The 18672-nt window shown below is 37.6% G+C and overlaps 1 protein-coding gene and 3 long non-coding RNA genes across 15 annotated transcripts; 1 reads left to right on the top strand and 3 right to left on the bottom strand.

The window, feature by feature from the left end:
* Positions 1-954: 954 nt before the first annotated feature.
* On the bottom strand, positions 955-17765 carry LOC116930550. Its single transcript, XM_045178709.1, has 6 exons — positions 17544-17765; positions 17174-17401; positions 17012-17092; positions 1303-1383; positions 1079-1241; positions 955-961 (listed from the first exon to the last, which is right to left on the bottom strand). Exons 1-6 carry the CDS (start codon positions 17725-17727, stop codon positions 955-957), a joined length of 744 nt encoding a protein of 247 aa, XP_045034644.1. The 5' UTR covers positions 17728-17765.
* Positions 3241-5946, bottom strand: LOC123475776. 11 transcript variants are annotated; one of them, XR_006651090.1, is made up of 9 exons: positions 5693-5946; positions 5465-5586; positions 5264-5395; positions 5100-5206; positions 4921-4993; positions 4429-4764; positions 3991-4365; positions 3728-3889; positions 3241-3561 (listed from the first exon to the last, which is right to left on the bottom strand). It is a non-coding gene; the product is annotated as an uncharacterized LOC123475776 (long non-coding RNA). The 11 variants fall into 11 exon arrangements; XR_006651089.1 differs by having other exon boundaries at positions 3991-4124; positions 4197-4365; positions 4429-4980; XR_006651093.1 differs by having other exon boundaries at positions 3960-4071; positions 4197-4365; positions 4429-4980.
* Positions 6342-7012, top strand: LOC123475777. Of its 2 annotated transcripts, none has more exons than XR_006651097.1 (3): positions 6342-6456; positions 6616-6711; positions 6771-7012. It is a non-coding gene; the product is annotated as an uncharacterized LOC123475777 (long non-coding RNA). The 2 variants fall into 2 exon arrangements; XR_006651096.1 differs by having other exon boundaries at positions 6343-6456; positions 6595-6711.
* Positions 12352-13371, bottom strand: LOC116930384. Its single transcript, XR_006651095.1, has 2 exons — positions 12449-13371; positions 12352-12383 (listed from the first exon to the last, which is right to left on the bottom strand). It is a non-coding gene; the product is annotated as an uncharacterized LOC116930384 (long non-coding RNA).
* Positions 17766-18672: the final 907 nt, after the last annotated feature.

Below are 18672 nucleotides of genomic sequence, written 5' to 3'. Positions count from 1 at the left end.
AAATTAATATAGATAATTTCAAATGCATTCCATCAATACATTGTATCATCATGTTAGTCATGTAATTAAAGAAATATCAAACGAAGTGTTTTTCAGGCTAGTAGAAAATGGAAAATTTGTCAAAAAGTAAATTGAAAATTAGAAATAAAATACTACAATTAATAAGTGTTGAGATATTTTAAAAATCTCATTTAAGCTTGTCAAAATCAAATTTCAAATATCAACTCATTTTAATCATTGGGATCCCTTACTGTCTCTGGCAAATCTTTCATGACGTTTTCGAAATTTTTATCTCGAATACTAGCCACTAAACTACGGCTCCTTGTCTGTAGCTTGTTCACTTTTTCGGCGAAAATCTAATTTAAAAAAATTATTACTAGTATCACTTTTTCAACAATAACAAATTATGAACGTACAACTTCTCTTGATTTCAAGCGTATGATCTTTTAAAGCGCAGTCGTCAGCTTCCTCTTGGAAATTTCAATGTTCTTTGGCTGCATGACTCGTTTCCTCAAATTCCTTAAGCAATTTGCGCAATCTCGACACAGATCAGTCTTGGAATTAGGTGAGGCTATATATCGGCAGCTGGTTGAGCGCAACACTTGGCCATTTCTCGTAATTGAGCACCTTCCGGTAACGTTGACGTTTCCCATTGCGTCGTTTAGAAATCCTTTACAAGCTTTCACATTGCTAAGAATGCGAAGGTAGCGATTGATGTCACCGTACCCTTCGTATCTTCCATCACAGCCAGGCAGAGTTACATTTTGGCCTCCGACGTGAACAGAAGCTTTCGATGTTGATTGAATTTGCAATGACTTCGCAATACCAATGTTGCCGTGTGGAAGGTTTTCAATAGCGATGCATATAGCTGTTTTGGATTTTTTATGATAGACCCAGTTCCAGTCAGAAGATGGTAGCTGAACAGCCAATGTTATTTCTTCAAAATGCTGTGAATCAATACCTGCATGTTAACGAATAATAGGTAAACAAATTTAAAAAGCTCCTTTACATGTAATTTTATTACCTTCAGGAACGTCAATATCAGGCAACAAAGGAGAACAAATTGTTGAAACGTCACCGAGCGGCTCTTGGCCAGATCAAGTATCTGAATACAAAAATAATTAAATAATATAACTGTTGAGTGAATGACAAGTATGTAATAATACCTATGAGATCATCAGGGCCAAGGGAAGTATCGATCGGAAAATCGTCTTCAAACATCACTTGGCTTGACCCAGGATCTAATGTTAAGAAATGAATTATAACAAAGAGATCGAATAGCTGTATAGTGTGTAAAAATACCAGGGAGAGCAGTAGTGATAGGCACAAGAGCAGAATCCAAAAGGGAGTCATCAAAGGTCGTCACTTGGCTGGACCCAGGATCTAATTTAAGGAAATGAATAAAACAAAAAAAAAATAAAATAAAACATACTAAAAATAAGAGGAAAAAAAATAAAAAATATCTCCTAAACACTGTGTGTATGGGAAAAATTTTGTTTTAGAAGTTATTAACGTTTAAAGTATTGACTTTGTGACCCACCTCTAAAATGTAGGAGGGGCCTTAAAGTCACGTGATTCCTGGTGCATTAGCGCTGGTCAGTCATTAACGAATAAGAATAGATCACGTGATTGGCATTCTTTTACCCCATTACACACTTTCAAAAGCAAGAGGGCAAGATGTCCCATCGTCTCTTGGACGGATTTGTTAAAGCAGATTCGAATAATATTCCCGTAGTAGATATACAGTCATGCTTGCAAGTTTCTTTAGCAGGCAAATGGGTCTATATCCTTTCATTTTGTTTGGACGGAAGGGATACTATCACAGATAATGAGCACTGGTTCGTTGTCTCCATAAGAGGAATAACATGGGCAACTGTCCCCGAAATTTTCTATACCCTTCCTCCTTTTTTTGAGGTGCTACACCTACTTATCCTGCCATCCAGTGGGGCTTTCAATCCCTAACTTTGCTTTCAGTACAGCTTGCAGCTTCTCTGTAACCGCCAATCCGCCATTGCCCAAGTTTGTGGCGTCCTGATGGTACAATCGACGATGTATATAATATGGCGTTAAAACAAAATAAGAAGATACGTGGTGCCTACTGTTTCATTTGTGGCGTAATCGCCGATAAAGAAAACCAAGACGGAAATAGATTTGGACGTTTTGTAACTACCGACAAGAGGTTATTGGAGTGGAAGAAAGCAATTTCTAAACCTGGATTAAAGATTGGCTCTCCCATTTGTGGTCGGCATTTTGATGTCGATGATATAGTAAAGGGTAGAGAAATAGGCGGAATTTTCCATCCCTTCAAGGTCTGGAAATTAAAAGACTTAGCAGTTCCAAAATACTGTACTTCTGCCAGTGCCAATAAACGTAATCCATTTGCTGAATGCAACAATGAAAAACAACAAGGTAACTAATTGTATAATGTAAAGTTAGATTTTTATTTTATTTTATGTTTTCATAGGGAAGCTAAGCACTGTTGGCAAATCATTCTCTGACACTTGCAATCGAAGTGACTCTGTAGCTGCAGATACTGGTTGCTTTCAGATGCATCGACAGCAAACTTACCATGCCAAACAACATCAGTCGGATCCTGTAAATCAGCTGAAATTATGTGAGCCTGAGGTCCCAGTTGACAACGGTGAGCAACTACCTTAAAAATTAAGGTAACATTCCCATTTCTGATAAACAGCGGAACATGGCAAGCTTTTGATTTGCAGAGAGCAATTCATGAATTTCATGGCAAATATCCCTGTTGTGGAATTTTGGATCTTTCCTTATATACCACTACAAGAACCTTCTCTGTAAGTGAATTTCGCTCATCGGAATGTCGATCTGTATCCAACACGGAAGACAAGCAATGTAGCAAGTGCCGAGTACACGAAGGCAAACTTAAAAGTCTAAAGGTAGTTCAATCTGAAAAGGTTACTACTCTAACAAAGAGACTAAAAGCTAAACAAAGACAGTTTCAACGGTACAATTATTACGCAAAGGTAGAAAATTTATATTTCAAAACTAAATTTAAATATAATAAATACCTTTATTTTTCAACAGAATGCTGCATTAACAGTCAACAATCTAAGGCGAAGCATTAATGCACTAACGCAAAATCAACTTTCTGAAAAAATTCGATGTCTACCTCAGCAGGTAGTCTATTTTGTCTGACCTTTGTTCGTTTTGATCATGAATTAAAATAATAACATGACGTATTCAATTGTACTAAAAAAAATTGTAAAGCAATCATGTTTTTGACCAATTGTATTTTGCAATTAAAATAATACAACAATTCCTAATCCCTAATGCTACAACTATTTTCATTAACAGCAACAGTCCGTTATACGGACATTTTTTGCACATGGAAAAGCCTTGAAGAAAGAAAAGCATGGCAAAGGAATGCGATATGAGGCCTCTTTTCTCCTGGAAGCACTAATGTTAAAGATGAAGAACAATGCAGCATACAAGCATCTAAGAAACAACAAGATGCTTCCGCTCCCTGCACCGTCTACGATTAGGAAGCTTATAAGTTCATCCGATTGCCATTTCGGTATGGATGAATTGGCCCTAGAAAATATTCAGAGCGCTCTAAAAGAATACAGTGCAGATAATATTGCAAGATTTGGATGCCTTATGTGGGACGAGATACATTTAGTGAAGGGCATAAAGTTTGATACCAGACGACGCGTTTGGGATGGGATAGTCAATTATGGATCTGACTTCCCCGATTTACCTGGTGACACCATAGCGGACCATGCCCTCGTCGTTATTTTCCGTCCATATGTCCTTAACTGGATACAGCCCATCGCCTCCTATGCTACAAACGGAGCAGCGCCTGCTTCCATATTGCATAGGATAGTCATGAAAGCAATTACTGCCTTGTACATTAAAGGAGCTATCGTAAGGAACGTGGTTTGTGACGGTCATCAAACCAATAAAGGAGCAATGAAATTATTAAAAGTCACCGCTCAAGATCCAACTTCTGTCAAATCATACTTTCTTCATCCAATGGAGCCTGCTATTAAGATTTGGTGTTTTTTCGACGTGCCGCATTTGCTCAAGTGCGTTCGAAATCATCTATTTGCTCACCGCCGTTGTCAGGTAAAGAACAATTAGTTTCCTTCTTGTATCTTACAAATATTACAATTTTAAAAATGCCTTGTAAATAGTATGCGTCGGAAATAGTAGACTACCAACATTACCTGAAACTCTACAACACGGAAAAGAACAACGGCCTTCGGATGTGCTTCCGACTAACAGAAGGTCATCTCAATCCAAATAACTGGCAAAAAATGACTGTTAGTAAAGCTGCCCAGTTGTTTTCCAGACACGTAGCCATGGCGTTGAAGCATTTCCGTGAAAAACCTGAAACTGCAATTGATTTTAAATGTAAAAAATATTATTTGACATTAAATTTATAACAATTCAATGAACCTTCATTTTCAGATACCGCTCCAACTGAACGAATGACCCTATTATTGAATGACGTTTTCGACATTCTAAACGGTCGATTTCCTAAAGAGGGAATAAGCAAAACATCTTGGCCGAAGAAGAAAGATAAGTTACAGAAGATGTTACTTATCCTTAACATAACTGAAGAGATAGCAAATGATCCGGCTCGTGACCGACATCAATTGCCAGACATCAAATTCATGTCCGACACTAGTCTGGTTGCCTGGAGACTAGTCATTCATAGTGCCATTGGTTTGGTTGAGGAACTTTTTTCGGCAGGATTAAACGTGGTGTTGACTGGACGTTTCAATCAAGATCCTATAGAGGTAAATATCAATGTTTTTGTTATTAAATTTGTCAATAATAAAATAATTTTTTGTAGAATTTCTTCGGAATAGTAAGGTCAATTGACGACCATCCAACAGCACATTCTTGGCTCCATATCTTTAGAATACTTTCCCTCTATAACCCTACCAAAGTTGCGATCCGAAATGCAAATGTTGACGGGAGGGACGCGGGAGAGGTTTTGGTCGCCTACAAACAATGCCTGATAAACAAGTTTCGTGATTGTGAAACAAAAGCGAAAGCGATAAAAAAGGATCTCAAAGACAGTCTACAGAAGGAATTGCTTTTACGTTACACCAACGACATACCTGATGGAAAATCAGATGCAACACGAGATCAGCTAGTCTACGATCTCTGTGGATACATTATTCGCACACGCAATGAAGTATGTGTAACTTGTGAAGCCTGCAATAACCTTATGGAAGCGCAAGAATCAGAAATGGAGAATTTTCTACCAGCGAAGTATACTTACCAAAAAAGTTATGGTTCATTAAAATATGCTACTGTTGCAATGTTTAAAACATTCCGTGCTGTTGAGGATGTGATAGATAGCCATTTTAACTCACCAGATCACATCTTTGTTCGTGATAGCTTTGAAGAAGTACTGTCAAAGATAAAGAAAATTAGTCTCATACCTATTTCATGCGAACTACATCCAGGTACACTATCTTACCTTATCATGGAATACGTCCAAATAAGATTCCATTTTGAAGCAACCCGGTATAAAAATCTAAACTTGTCAAAATTTCAAGCTGCAATTATTAACCATAAGAAGCTGTCCACCGTTATGTAAACCTACACCAAATAAGTTAAGATTAATACATGGAAAAATTACACAGAGAAAACCAATTCTATTATAATTCAAAAAAAAATATGTGTAAGGATTGATTAGCCTACTTACCGATACAACTCCCCCTGATTAGGAACTTTTGAGGTTTTTTTTAATTATCTAGAAATAACAAACTTGTTTTCATTCATCAGAAGTAATATACGTCTGCAAGACGAATACTAATATACTTTATTTTCTTCGTTTTCCTAATGCAGTACACCAGCTTATCCGCTAGAGGCACTACGATCAGGTGTAGTTTTGGCGTCAGTAGAGATAGGGCTAAAACGATAGGAGACAACGAACCAGTGCTCATTATCTGTGATACTATGGTGCCTACCATACCCTCGTTTTCTTTCCATTCTTCTCTTCCTCTACGTTTCAGTTAATTTTCCTACATTTAATGTTGCACCTTTTTCGCGGGTTGCAAAGAAAGAGAAATAGGAATAGCATAAAGGGGTACGGTAGGCACCAAAGTATCCCCTCCATCAAAAAGAAATAGAAGGATATAGACCGATTAGCCTGCTAAAGAAACTTCCAAGCATGACTGTATAGCTCAATAAACAAAACGTAATAATAAAATGTTAAAGTATTTAAAAAAAAATTAAAACTGCGAAAATGTTGCGAAACCTGCAGCAGATCTTTTTCAGTTGCCACTGGCACTATAAATAGCTTGAAAAAAATACGCGGAAAATTCCACATCTACTATTCCGCGTCAGTTAGTACGAGAATTGTAGAATTCACTTTGTGGAACTGTCCAACTGAGGACTTTGCTGTCAAACTCTTTTCGAATGTTTAATCACCTTGATTGGATTGTCTCTTGTCTCCTTTTTTTTATGGTACGTATCAATTGAATGTTCGTTTACATTGCATTTATTTCGGTGTAGAACTGAACTTACACGTTAATTCGAACTTACACGTCAAGAACTTACTTTATAACTTTAGCTTTTTTTCTAAGCGACTTTACTTTTGCACAGTTATCATCGTTTCTTTTCCAGGATTTTGTTTCAAAATGGTTCCGTACCACAAAATATTCTAAAACTAAATCTGGGACAAGATCTAGTTTATGTTCCTCACTGCAACAAAAAGCAACGGTAAGTCTTCCATCACCTACTTTGGCAATTACTCGCTGAAACCAATTTCCTATGTTTAGATTCTGCTGATTCACCTCTTCCCGATAAATTAGTTCAACTGCATGAAAAAACTTAGACATATTTGGTGTGCAGTATTTCAGTCCTCCTCTTGATTTTGTTTCAGTGAGACAGTGCTCGTAGAATTCTGCAGGGAGTAGTTCCTCTTTTGTTTGTACGGTAGATAAGCATTGTTCACATTTCAACAATCTTCTACGAGTGTGCAGAAGGTATCTACATATTTGATACACTGTATCTTTGGTTACTTTCTCGGCTAAAATTTTTTTTTCGATGCACACCTCTTCACTTTTTGTACAGTACCTACCGAAAGTCTTTGGAAGCCCGAGAGGAACTTATGCAAAAACACTGTTTTTGCAGTCCTCTCAGTTGTACCGTTTTTAAGCAAAAGCTTTAAAATTTTTTGTGGAGATGGCTGAAAGTAGTAGGAACACCTCTGATTTTTTTCAGATTTTTGTTTTTATTTTCTAAAGTTTTTATTTTCTGAAGTAGGGTCACCAAATACCGTTGTTTTCTCTACCCGATTTTTGACCGGGACAATGAGCTGTGTGACCACACACTCTCACTAGGGGCGCTGTGACTCATTGTTTGGGGGCAGGGAGAGAAAACAGCGCCAACTATAAAATTTTTCTTTTTCCTTCTCATTTAAATAATTTGATCTTTCGCGAGAAAAATAACTCAATGTTTTGGTGACATTTAGTAGCTTATGTGGCGTTGAAGCCGTTTGAATACGCTTAGAAATGGCTGGCGATTTACGAAGACAGTTATCCATTGAAAAACGTAGTGAAATTATAACTTTGTATAACACAAAACATTCAGTAAAAAAAATTTGCGAAATTAGTGGTTGCAAAATGTCAACCGTTTACTACACCATTGATCGGTTTAAGAAAACAAATAGCTGTTTCGATTTACCACGAAGTGGACGACCTTGTAAATTAAATGACTCAGATAAACGTTATTTAAAATTGTGTGCGTTGCGTGATCGACGTAAAACTCTGGCCGTCTTAACGGAAGATTTCAATGGTGGGCGTCAAATGCCAGTTTCCTACTCTTGTGTGAATCGCTCGTTAACATCTTGGAGTCTTATTGGTAGAGTAGCTGCCAGAAAACCTCTTCTGTCCAAGCGTAATGTTAAAAAAAGATTGGCGTTTGCCAAAAAACATATCAAGTGGCCCAAAAAGAAATGGGCGAAAGTTTTATTCACAGACGAATCTAAGTTTGAACTATTTGGGAGTAAGCGCCGTTTGTTTGTACGTAGACAACCCGGTGAGAGATTTCATAAGTCATGTCTCATGCCCACAGTTAAACACGGAGGTGGGAGCATTATGGTATGGGGTGGTATATCAACAAACGGGGTTACGCGACTGAAAAGAATCGTTGGAATCATGGATCAAAAAGTGTATCATTCCATCCTAGTACACACAGCAATTCCCGAAGGAAAGCGACTCATTGGAAAAGGATTTGTGTTCCAGGAAGACAACGACCCAAAACATGCGTCTAAGTTATGCAGAGGCTATCTCGAAAAAAAAGAGAAATCAGGTACCTAAATTGTATGACGTGCTACAGCTTTAAATGTTCACTATGGGTGTTGATAAAACAATTTGTTAATTTGTGTGCTTGTTTACTATGGGTTGACGACAGGTTTTTGTGGATTTTATAACTATCCCCACCTATTATTAAACAAAAGTGAGATTTTAGTTCACGTTGCCCTCAATTTAAAATATTGCGGAGGGAAAACATGCAAGTTAACCAATTGTCTTTTCAATACCTATTGTTTCAGTGTTCACAAACTTATTTCTAATTCCAAGTGTTTGCAAATGGTTCTAGGCGACGTTGTAAGAATGGTTTGGCCACCACAGAGCCCTGATCTCAATCCTATCGAGGCAATGTGGGATTACATAGATTCGAAACTGAACCGATCTGTGAGAACATCCCAAGACAAGATGTGGGAAATGGTTCAAAATGTCTGGAATAGCATTCCTGACGAAATCCTAAAGAAATACATTTTTTCTATGAAAAAGAGGTGTAAGGCAGTCATACACGCCAAAGGTGGCCATACTCGTTACTGATCAATAAATGAAATAAGGGAATTCTATGCTTTTCCTGAACAAACATGAATGTTTAATTTTATTGTTATGAATGTTATACATAGTAACTTAGTTAACAGCAACCCAGTCGCCATCATTCTCAAACAATCTACGTAATTTATTACGAGTGCCAAGGATTACTTCAATGAAATAACCACCACGATTCATAACATTAAAAACTTGTTCAATGGCAGTCCATAGTTCATGAACAGTATTAGCAAATATTCCTTCAGCTTCAAATCGATAAACCATTTCTCTCCAAACATTTTCAAGAGGCATCAAGTCTCCACATTTCCTTGGCCAGTCAGGCAAAACGTTGAGAGCATTTGACTTGATGTACTCCTTAACTGATGAAGCATAGTGGACTGGGAAGTAATCGTGAACTATCTGCAGCCCATCACAGAATGGAAGTACATGACTATCCAGCAATTCTTTGTACTGGGTGGTATCGAGTCTGCAGTTGAGTTTCTTGATAACATTTGGCAAATTGTCAAGAGCAATGCAACTCCATACAGGGACTGTGTTAGGTATGTTATTTCCATGACTGCCAGAATATAAACTAATTCGACCATCAATGTCAAATCTATGAAAAAACAATATAAGATTATGAGATTTAGTCAATACTCGATAAATGTAACGTAAATAGCATACGAAAAACGTTGTTCGTCAACAAAGGCAGCCTTAGTCCAAAACTTTTCTTGTAAACACAAATATTTCTCAGCAAATTGCTTTCTCTGCAACTTTGTTGCAACATCCAGTACCGGAATGAAGTTTGCAAAAAATTGAAAAAATTGCAAATAATAGCTAAAATAAAGCTAACGCAGGTTGATTTTTTAAAAAAAGTCGCGTTTCCCTAGCCCTAGCCGTACAACTGAAAAAAAAGGCCAAAGTGGCCTTATTTGCATAAGGTCCGCTCGGCTTTCCAAAGACTTTTACAACGGGATAAAAGTACTTTAGAAAATAAAAACAAAAATCTGAAAAAAATCAGAGGTGTTCCTACTACTTTCAGCCATCTCCACAAAAAATTTGAAAGCTTTTGCTTAAAAACGGTACAACTGAGAGGACTGCAAAAACAGTGTTTTTGCATAAGTTCCTCTCGGGCTTCCAAAGACTTTCGGTAGGTACTGTATATGCTTCAATTCGGCAAGGGTTGGGTAAGATATTTCAGAAATGTCTATGCCAACTTCAAGACCATTCACTTCTTCGCAAGGTAATGGCATTCCTGGTTGTCTTGATTTGAGACATAGAGCATCTAGAATGTCGTCTTTCATCGATTGTCGCAAATCAATGGCTTCTTTGGTTGTCTGTTTGCAGTTTTGGCGTAGGCAGTCCTTATAGGTTGCTAATAGGCATAAACGTTCACCTCTGTCTATGTTTCCTTTCTTTACCGCATCTTTGAATGGGAAAACAATGCTCAGCAGTCTGAATAGCTGCAGGAAGGTCGAAACAGAAGGATGGTCGTTTTCACCGCAGACATTTCTTAATATGCCGAAAAACCACTGAAACAAACCGCAATTACATTTTGTAATTAATATTTACCAAGAAAATACGTACCTCAAGACAGTCTTGATTAAATTTTCCCGTCAAAACGAAATGGAAATCATTCTTCAATAGATCACTGGTTAGGTGTAAGACGCTATGTACAGTCAATCTTAGGGTTTCCAATGTGGTTTGTGAAAGAAACGGTGTCCTATTTTCTTCTTTCATGTATTTTTCGGTTAAGTCGAGCTTATCCAGTAAATTAAAAATGTGCTAGAAAAAATCGTGGAGTCCTTATTATTATTATTTTATCAAAAAAGAAATTGATTACTTTGGTTTTGTCGTCAAAGTTTTTGGTGTTCATACTCTCCTGGATACATCTTCCATTTAGAACATCAAATGCATCGTTCAGTAGAAGCACCATATCCCCGATTGGTTCAGTTGCGGCAAATTCAGGTAAGTTACAGTGTTCCCTATAATACTTAAATCCCGCAAACACGCTATGTGAAAATAGCTTGCGTAAAAGTATGTCACTTGAAGTCATGTTAATCAAATTATTTAATATTATTTACCTGAGTAGCAAGCTTAACATTCATTTTTTGCCAGTTGTCTGGGTAAATATGAGACAAAGTTAGCTTAGGACAAACTTTTGTGGGGAATTCTTCCTCTGTCTTTATCAAAAGTTTGAACATATCGTATGGCATATTTTCTCCAGCAAACTAGTATAAAGCATTTATTATTTACTTTGAGTTCCTAAAAAAAATTGTTGTACCTGGAAATGTTGGTGCGAAATCATATAGTTCCTGATGCATTTAAAAATATGTGGAATATCGAATATAAAATGAATTTTTTCATTTGGGTCAGTGGGATGTTCGATCCATGAATTAACGTTATTTAGCTTGCCGCTTATTCCAAAAAGAGCATGGACGCCCTTATTTGTTTGATGGCCATCGCATGTAACATTTGAGACGATAGCATCTACCGCGTGAAGGGCCGAAATTGCTCTAATCACCAACTTTTGTAGTGTAGAAGAACTAGCAGCTCCACTAGTTGCATATACACCAATGGGTTGTACCCATTTCGCCCGGTAAGGTCTGAACATGAGGACAAGAGCGTGGTCAGCAAGCTTTCCGGCCTTCTCTGCGGAAACTTCCACATCCTCCCCAAAATCTTGAAATCCATCAAACGTCATCTTCTGCCTGCTGAACTTTATTGCCCTCTTGACCGTCATTTCATCCCATACAAGGGATCCTCTCCTGAAACACCTTAACTTTCCACGCAAGTTGTTCCCAATCGACTCTATGGAAAATTTGTTTAGGCCAAATGTTCCCGGAATACCCCGGATCAACCTTCTCAGGGTATCGGGATGCGGAAGTGGAAACAACCCTTGACGAAGATGGTCATAAGCTTTCGGGCTTTTGATTCGCAAAATTACGCATTCAAATAACCAATGGGTTTGGTAGCGTATCCCTTTCTTTGAAACGCACGCAGAATTATTTATAATCGCTTGAATAACGAGCTGCTCCTATAAATTATAAGAAATATGTCTGCTTAATATGACGAAAAAAACACCGTTTCAATACAAGGAATTCTTTTATTTGTGTAATTATATCACATCGTATAAAAGAGTGAAGAAAACAAATGGAAACGGAACGTTACAATTCAGTACATTAAAAATGTCTAAGAGATGCTAACACAAAAGATAAACTAAATTTTCAATTATTGAAACACAATGTGGAAAAACAAATAATGAATGTGTCAAATGATGACGATAATTATAAGAAGTCAAATGATAATGAGATAGTCAAATGATGGTAAGATTAGATGATTAGAACAATGGAAAACGACGACAAATTCAATAGGAAATTTATCAAATATAATAATAGCAAGCAAAAATTTACGTTGTTAAATAATATTCACTGGGATTTCAAAAATCATGTTTAAGGATGTAACATTATTACCTTTTCGCTCAGTTCAGCCAAGTATTCCTCAAAGGCCTTTTTGGATGTTACCTTGGTTGACTTCTGTAAAGCCGTTATTTCAGCTGTAAGTCTCTAAATAATAACAAAATCAATAAATGTTTCCATATAAAGTGAATAGAAGTTTTCAATTTACACCCATTCAATTTTGTAAACTTGCGCGACAGAATTCTTTTTGAATTCTTGATAGTCATCCTACAACGCGCAATTTTCCCACAACCTTGATTTTTTTCTTTCCACATCCATTTTGCTGCATAAGCCTTCAACTTTTGACAACAACCACAGCTCTGCACTGTTGAGGATTTCAATTCTTCCTGCACTGTAGATGATTTGCATTTTTTTGGCACTGATGATGTGGACTTTTCCTGCACTGTATGATCAAATAGTAGTGTTTCACATCGGTTTGATTTCCAGTAATTACTACTTTGCACTTCTTTATAAAATGTGCCTCTTTCAAGGAGTTTCTATGTAAGTTTTAAGTTTTCCGCAATGAAAACACCTATGCAGATTTTTGCTTCATCAAATTTCTCAATAATTTGTTGTAATTCGACAGCCGTTGCGACGCTGCTTGGAAAAAAATTTGGTGTGTAACATTTGCCGTTGACACTGTAGCTGAGAAAATCTTGGTTGAGAGTTATCCCTTTTACAATCTTGATTGTTCCGTCGAGGTTTGCCGTTTGAAACAAAGAAAATAAATTTTCACCAATCTTCTGGTAGGTCCACAACAGGGGAAAACAAATTTTTTTCAGGTCAGTTTCCCAGCCAGTTGTCGAAGTGTTTTCTTGAATAGCAGTCTCAGGAATGGTGGTAGTTGTAGATGGGATGGTAACAGCAACACCTGGTTTAATCTCGGTTGAACTGGCTGGTTCCATAAACATTGGGGCAATTGAGATGAAACCTGTTGTTGCTGTTACAGTTGACTGCACTGTAGTATCCGTACAGAGGGAAATGGAACAAGGGCCCAAACTTGGTTTTTTACTTGGCTGCGGTGTTGTGTCACTTCTTTCCTTAGGGCATTTCCTTTTTTAAAATTATTGGACAAATAGGCAGAACAATCTATACAAAAAAAAAGATAAGAAAAGGAAAAACTATTACCCAACAGACATCCTTAGGAATTTTTATCCTACTTGGGAAAATGCAGGGTACTGCATCAGGCTTAAGTCGCAACCTTTTGTAGGGCACGATGGTTGGTTTTCCTTCCACCAACACTGAGTAGCCTTTTATAATATCACTTTCGTCAAAGTGATTGCTACATACCCTAGACAACTTAGTAAAAACGTAATCTTGGCGAGGAATCGCTTTTGACCACTTAGCAAGTAATTCTTGGTTGCTAGTAGAAAAAAAGGAAATACTTCCTTTTTTGGATTTTTCTTCGGAGACGTACCCTGTTTTGCAATTGGGAACACAGCACGTCGTAGGCATAGTGATTAAATTATCACTTAAGACCTAAGAGTTATTATATATTTGTAACTATGACTCGGATGGTTTTAAAAGTAACACAAAAAAACACGTACAGTACTCGTGAAACAAACAAGCTTTAAAAGTTCCTTTACAGTTGACAGCTAACGCATGAATTCCACAAATAAAATTCCACAATTCTCGTACTAACTGACGCGGAATAGTAGATGTGGAATTTTCCGCGTATTTTTTTCAAGCTATTTATAGTGGCAGTGGCAACTGAAAAAGACATGCTGCAGGTTTCGCGACATTTTCGCAGTTTTATTTTTTTAAATACTTTAACATTTTATTATTACGTTTTGTTTATTGAGCTATATACGGATATTGTTTGCACATATCAATCAGATTTTTTTTCATCGAAAATAATATTTTAAAGAACAATTAAGAGACTTTTAAAAAGTTAGTCCCATAAGAGCCCATATAAAAGTAGCCTACATAGTTACACACACTGCCAGCGTTGCCAATTCCAGCCATTCCAGTTTCCGTCCCATTTTTGCAGACGAGGGCTCTCTAAGTACGCCTACCATAGACTCCTATACCTTGGCATTGTTACTGCTGGAGTGAGCAATTTCAGGTAAATAAGGTTATAATGTTGTCAATTTTTATTCCAATATAATATTAAACTTGGTTGTAAAGATTGCGTCATGATGGCGTGCCCCGTTAGCGTCATGGTTGGCGTGCCCTGTGTTAGCGTCATGATTGGCGTGCCCTGTGTTAACACGATATGTTTTATTTATTCGTGTGCTGGTGTGTGTGTTTGCAATGTAATTGGCATCATTTAAAACTAGTTAATCTCCAAACTTCTTACATAGTGATTTCAACACCAGTATTGGTCAGAGGAGACTCGCAAGCAGCAAGGAAAAAAATGATGCCAAATGCATTGCAAATTATTTCATCGAAATTGTTTGATTGAATTCTTCACCTATGCAATGGGCAAACATTGCCTTAGCATCGGTAGAGGGAAGACGCGTTGAAGGCCGAAGGGGAGATCTGGCTAGGGGAGAAAAAAACTGCAGAGCGCGAGCACGTTTATTTACTTATTCTTTAAAATTCATCAGTTCTGAAAGGAAATTGAAATTTTTAACAAATGAACTTAAAAGTTATGGCTACGGTTAATATGTTAAAAAAATTGAAACTTGAATTCGGCTAAATTACGTGTGATTTACAAGACGGTAAAGTGATATCAGATGTCATAGCGGTTTGAAAAAGGCAAAGTATATACAGACTGCCTGTTTCTATCAAGCCGCCATTTCTTGCTTAGACTAGGTTGGTCAATTTTTGGAAAATGTTTTCCGAGGCTTTTATGAAACTTGAAATTATTTGGTAGAAATAGGCCCATGTTATTGTAGAAATAGGACCGATTTAAAAATATTTTTTAAAGTGGGCCTATTTTGTAGGGTCCTATTTTGTAGGTCCTATTTGACGAGCCTATATTGTAGGGTCCTATTTTGTCCGGGCCTATTTCACCGCAATTCGTTCAAAGACTTTCTTTCTTTTGTGTACCTATCTTTCAAGGATTGCCATGTTTCTTTCACCTCAGCAGGGCCTGTAAATGCAACTTAAAAGGACCACGAGTAGTTTTAATCAAAGTTTTGTATGCATTATTGTAATGGTGCTTTTACTGCAATGAAAATTGTTGCCCTGGCTTGTGCTTGAATTTTTTCGTCTTTCTAATCGTGCAATGTAGTATTATACAATACAGGATGATTTTTAACACACAAAATGAACCTCTCGACGTCTTTTGTTTCTAGTTTCAGTCTACAAAATATTAAAATTGTACATAAACTGAGAAAAAGCAACAAATAGAATTAAAGTATTTACTTTTCGGTTATTTTCTTTGGGGATTTCTTCTTCTTTGGAGATGGTTTGGGCACCATGTTTTTGATTCAAATTCAAGTTTTTTAAGACGCACGACGACTGTGGCAGACGAACTTCAACAGACAATGTTGCAGTCATGTGTGGCTGCACTAATAAAGAGTATTTGAAAATATATACTGTTACACTTGGGGGTGATGTGTAACACGAGTGTATTTGGACGTCCACATATGTGGTAAGACGTCAAGTAAGAACATTCCATTCAAGAGACACTACACCGCTTATTTATGGTAGGTGAACAGCAAGGTTGAATCATCGAGTGCTTTCGCCCTTGCTGTTTCTACGAACAATCGAAATAACCCGTATGACTTATTACTGAGCAAGGTCGGTTGTACGAGTACATCCGCCCTTGCTTGTTTCTACAAAAGAAGAAGATACCCTTAACTATTTACTACAAAGCAAGGCCGAACGTTCGAGTACATTCGCCCTTGCTTGTTTCCCCGAAGCGTTAGAGAAGGTGCAAGCGTCCTGTGATGCTACCGCAACATTCAGACAAAACAAGGTCGAATGTACTCGTACATTCGCCCTTGCTTGTTTCCAAGAAGGAGGTGAGTGTGGGGTGTGTCTCACGCGTATGTCACGTGATCTCCACGTGACAATACTTTATTCTCATTGGCTGAACCTTATTTTTCATCTTACGGAAACTCTCACTTACGGGAAAAGTTTGAATCATTTCAAACTTTTTTTCTTACAGACGCACAGGCATACAGGCATACGTTTACGGAAAATTGCTAGTGTAGATTGAACGGAATAAGCTTTCCGTATGCCTGTATCGAGTCTGTATGTCTGTATGACCGTAACTTGTCTTTAAAAACTGCTAGTATAGACGCACCTTTAAGTCGTTTTGACCAAGTCCACAGGCTGTTAGCCAATCGCATCTTCTTCCTTTCTCTGCTGGGGCAGGCACACTTATAAAAATTTTGTCTGTTGAATAACTTTTGTTTGTACATAACTCTGCTATACAGACTTCTGGTTTCAAAATCTTTTTCGGCATCTTACAATGGCTGTGAAAAGCAACTGGACTGTCAGAAACTAGACGCGAAAGAGATGAAATGGCAGCTGTTCCGCGCTTCTATTGGTTGCCCCAACCACGTGATCTCTTTTTATTGGTTACAGACTGACCAGTGCTAATGCAACAAGAATCACGTGATAAATAGGCCAATGTCTGCCTTTTTAAGGCGGGGCAAGGGGTCGAAATTTAAAAAGAAAATAACTCCTAAAATAAATTTTTCCCATACACAAAATTTATTTGAAATATTTTATATTTTTTTCTCTTTATTTAAGTATATTTCATAATTTTTTTGAATTTTAGTGAGCCATCCCCTATTATAACAACAGATGAAAACACTGTAAAGTGTGTTAAAATACCAGGGAGGGTAGTAGTGATAGGCACAGGAGCAGAATCCATCAGCAAGACGTCAAAGGTCTTCACTTGGCTGAAACCAGAATCTTATTATAAAATAACAAATAAGAAAAACCTCGACTTAAATTTAATGGCTCCATGAATAAAACTTGTTAATAAAGTTATACCTGAGAGAGCATTTGTGCAAAGCGATTCAGTTATAGGTTGTGAACTCTTCGTACAATCTGTGTGGGGAAGAGTAGTGAACTGATTTTGAACAAGGCTGGAAATAGGTGTCCCCAAAAGTGACGTAATTTTTTTGCATCTCGACTGTTGTTTCTTCTTCTTCCCTTCAGGACCATTCTGAGTCAAATCTTCCAATGCTGGGCGACTGTTGTTCTGTTGTCTTTTGAGGCCTGAAAAAATATGTTGCGAGTGAGTTATACTGAAGAGTGAAGCAATTATAATGTACATAGTTACCTAACAGATGCTTTGGTGTAGCTCCATCTCTCAGTCGCCATAGCTGTTGTGGATAAAATTTGTCTAAAATAAATTTACCCTTAATGATGTCTTCTTCATCAAAATGACGCCTGCACAGGCGTGACGAGTCCAAAAGTCCCATTTTTGGAAGTATTCCTCTCCATTCCTCTAGACGATGTTTGGGTATTCTAAAGAATATAGCTGGGCCATTTTCTTTGTCTTTTCCAGCATAACAATTTTCAATAAAGCACCGTTTCAACATTTTTGGATAACTTTTAAACCACTCATAAATCAAACGGTTACATCAGATTTCAACATAAAATGGCCGTCCTCGAACCAAACGTTAACCGAAATTTCGAATTTCAAAAGAAATTAGTATTTTTGTTCATAGGGGGCAGCAGAGAAACGGCAACGAGCCCTGCAATTGGCTGTTCAGAATTTTGCCTTAGGCACTAAGCTCCTCCCCCTGGTACGGAAACTGGCTTCATTCGAGATAGGCTCTTAAATAATAAGTTGCTCCACCATAGTAATACACCATGAAATCGGTTACTTACCCGCGCCCAACATCTGACGGATCGGCGTGGATTGACCCAAAAGACACTCGAAGATGAACGAAAAGCGACTGAAACTGCGACTGACAATCGGGGAAAAGGGTAACATTTATACGAAAGAACAAGGTCATTTAGGGTTAGGTGTTGCAAAGGGAATTAATATTTTGCGTGTAAATGTAAGACCAATGTGAAAAATTCACACGTTTGAAGGCCAAGTAGAAGGGAGGTTGAAGGCCGGAGCAATCGGTAGGTGACCTATCGTTGGAAGAGAGGAAAAAGGGTTCATAGCGTGGGAAAAGGAGAAAGGGATGCAAGGAACGCGACTGCCCGTTTCTTACATTAGTATAAGTGTAAAGTATAGTACAGTATCCTGCACAAAAATCCGAACACCGATTTAATTTTTTTAAGCCACCTATTGGCGGGGTAAAGGGTTTTTTGTTTGTTTTTTTTTAAGAGGGAGGGTAGACGGGGTGATGGACACATAGGGCAGGGTTGGGTAAGTCTAGACATTTTTTTAATACCTTAAGGTATTACGCTTTAAGGCAAGTAACAGGTCGGGACATTTTTGCAACCCCCAGGGTGGTGTGTTTTTTTAAACGACAGTTGGAAATGTTGGACTTAGGCTGTGTAATACTCCTTACCCAAATTAATTATAT

Source organism: Daphnia magna, linkage group LG9 (genome assembly GCF_020631705.1).
Source record: "Daphnia magna isolate NIES linkage group LG9, ASM2063170v1.1, whole genome shotgun sequence".
Lineage (NCBI taxonomy): Eukaryota > Metazoa > Arthropoda > Branchiopoda > Diplostraca > Daphniidae > Daphnia > Daphnia magna.
The sequence above is the reverse complement of the archived record's forward strand: the minus strand, read 5'-3'. Positions and strand labels throughout refer to the sequence as shown.

What these genes read in the sequence shown, in the direction of transcription:
- LOC116930550 (XM_045178709.1), bottom strand. Translation starts at nt 17,727, where the DNA reads ATGTTGAAACGGTGCTTTATTGAAAATTGTTATGCTGGAAAAGACAAA. An exon ending in TGAAGAAGACATCATTAAGG is followed by an intron (nt 17,402 to 17,543) that starts GTAAATTTATTT and finishes ATATTTTTTCAG; the next exon opens with GCCTCAAAAGACAACAGAAC. An exon ending in TTGCACAAATGCTCTCTCAG is followed by an intron (nt 17,093 to 17,173) that starts GTATAACTTTAT and finishes TTTTATAATAAG; the next exon opens with ATTCTGGTTTCAGCCAAGTG.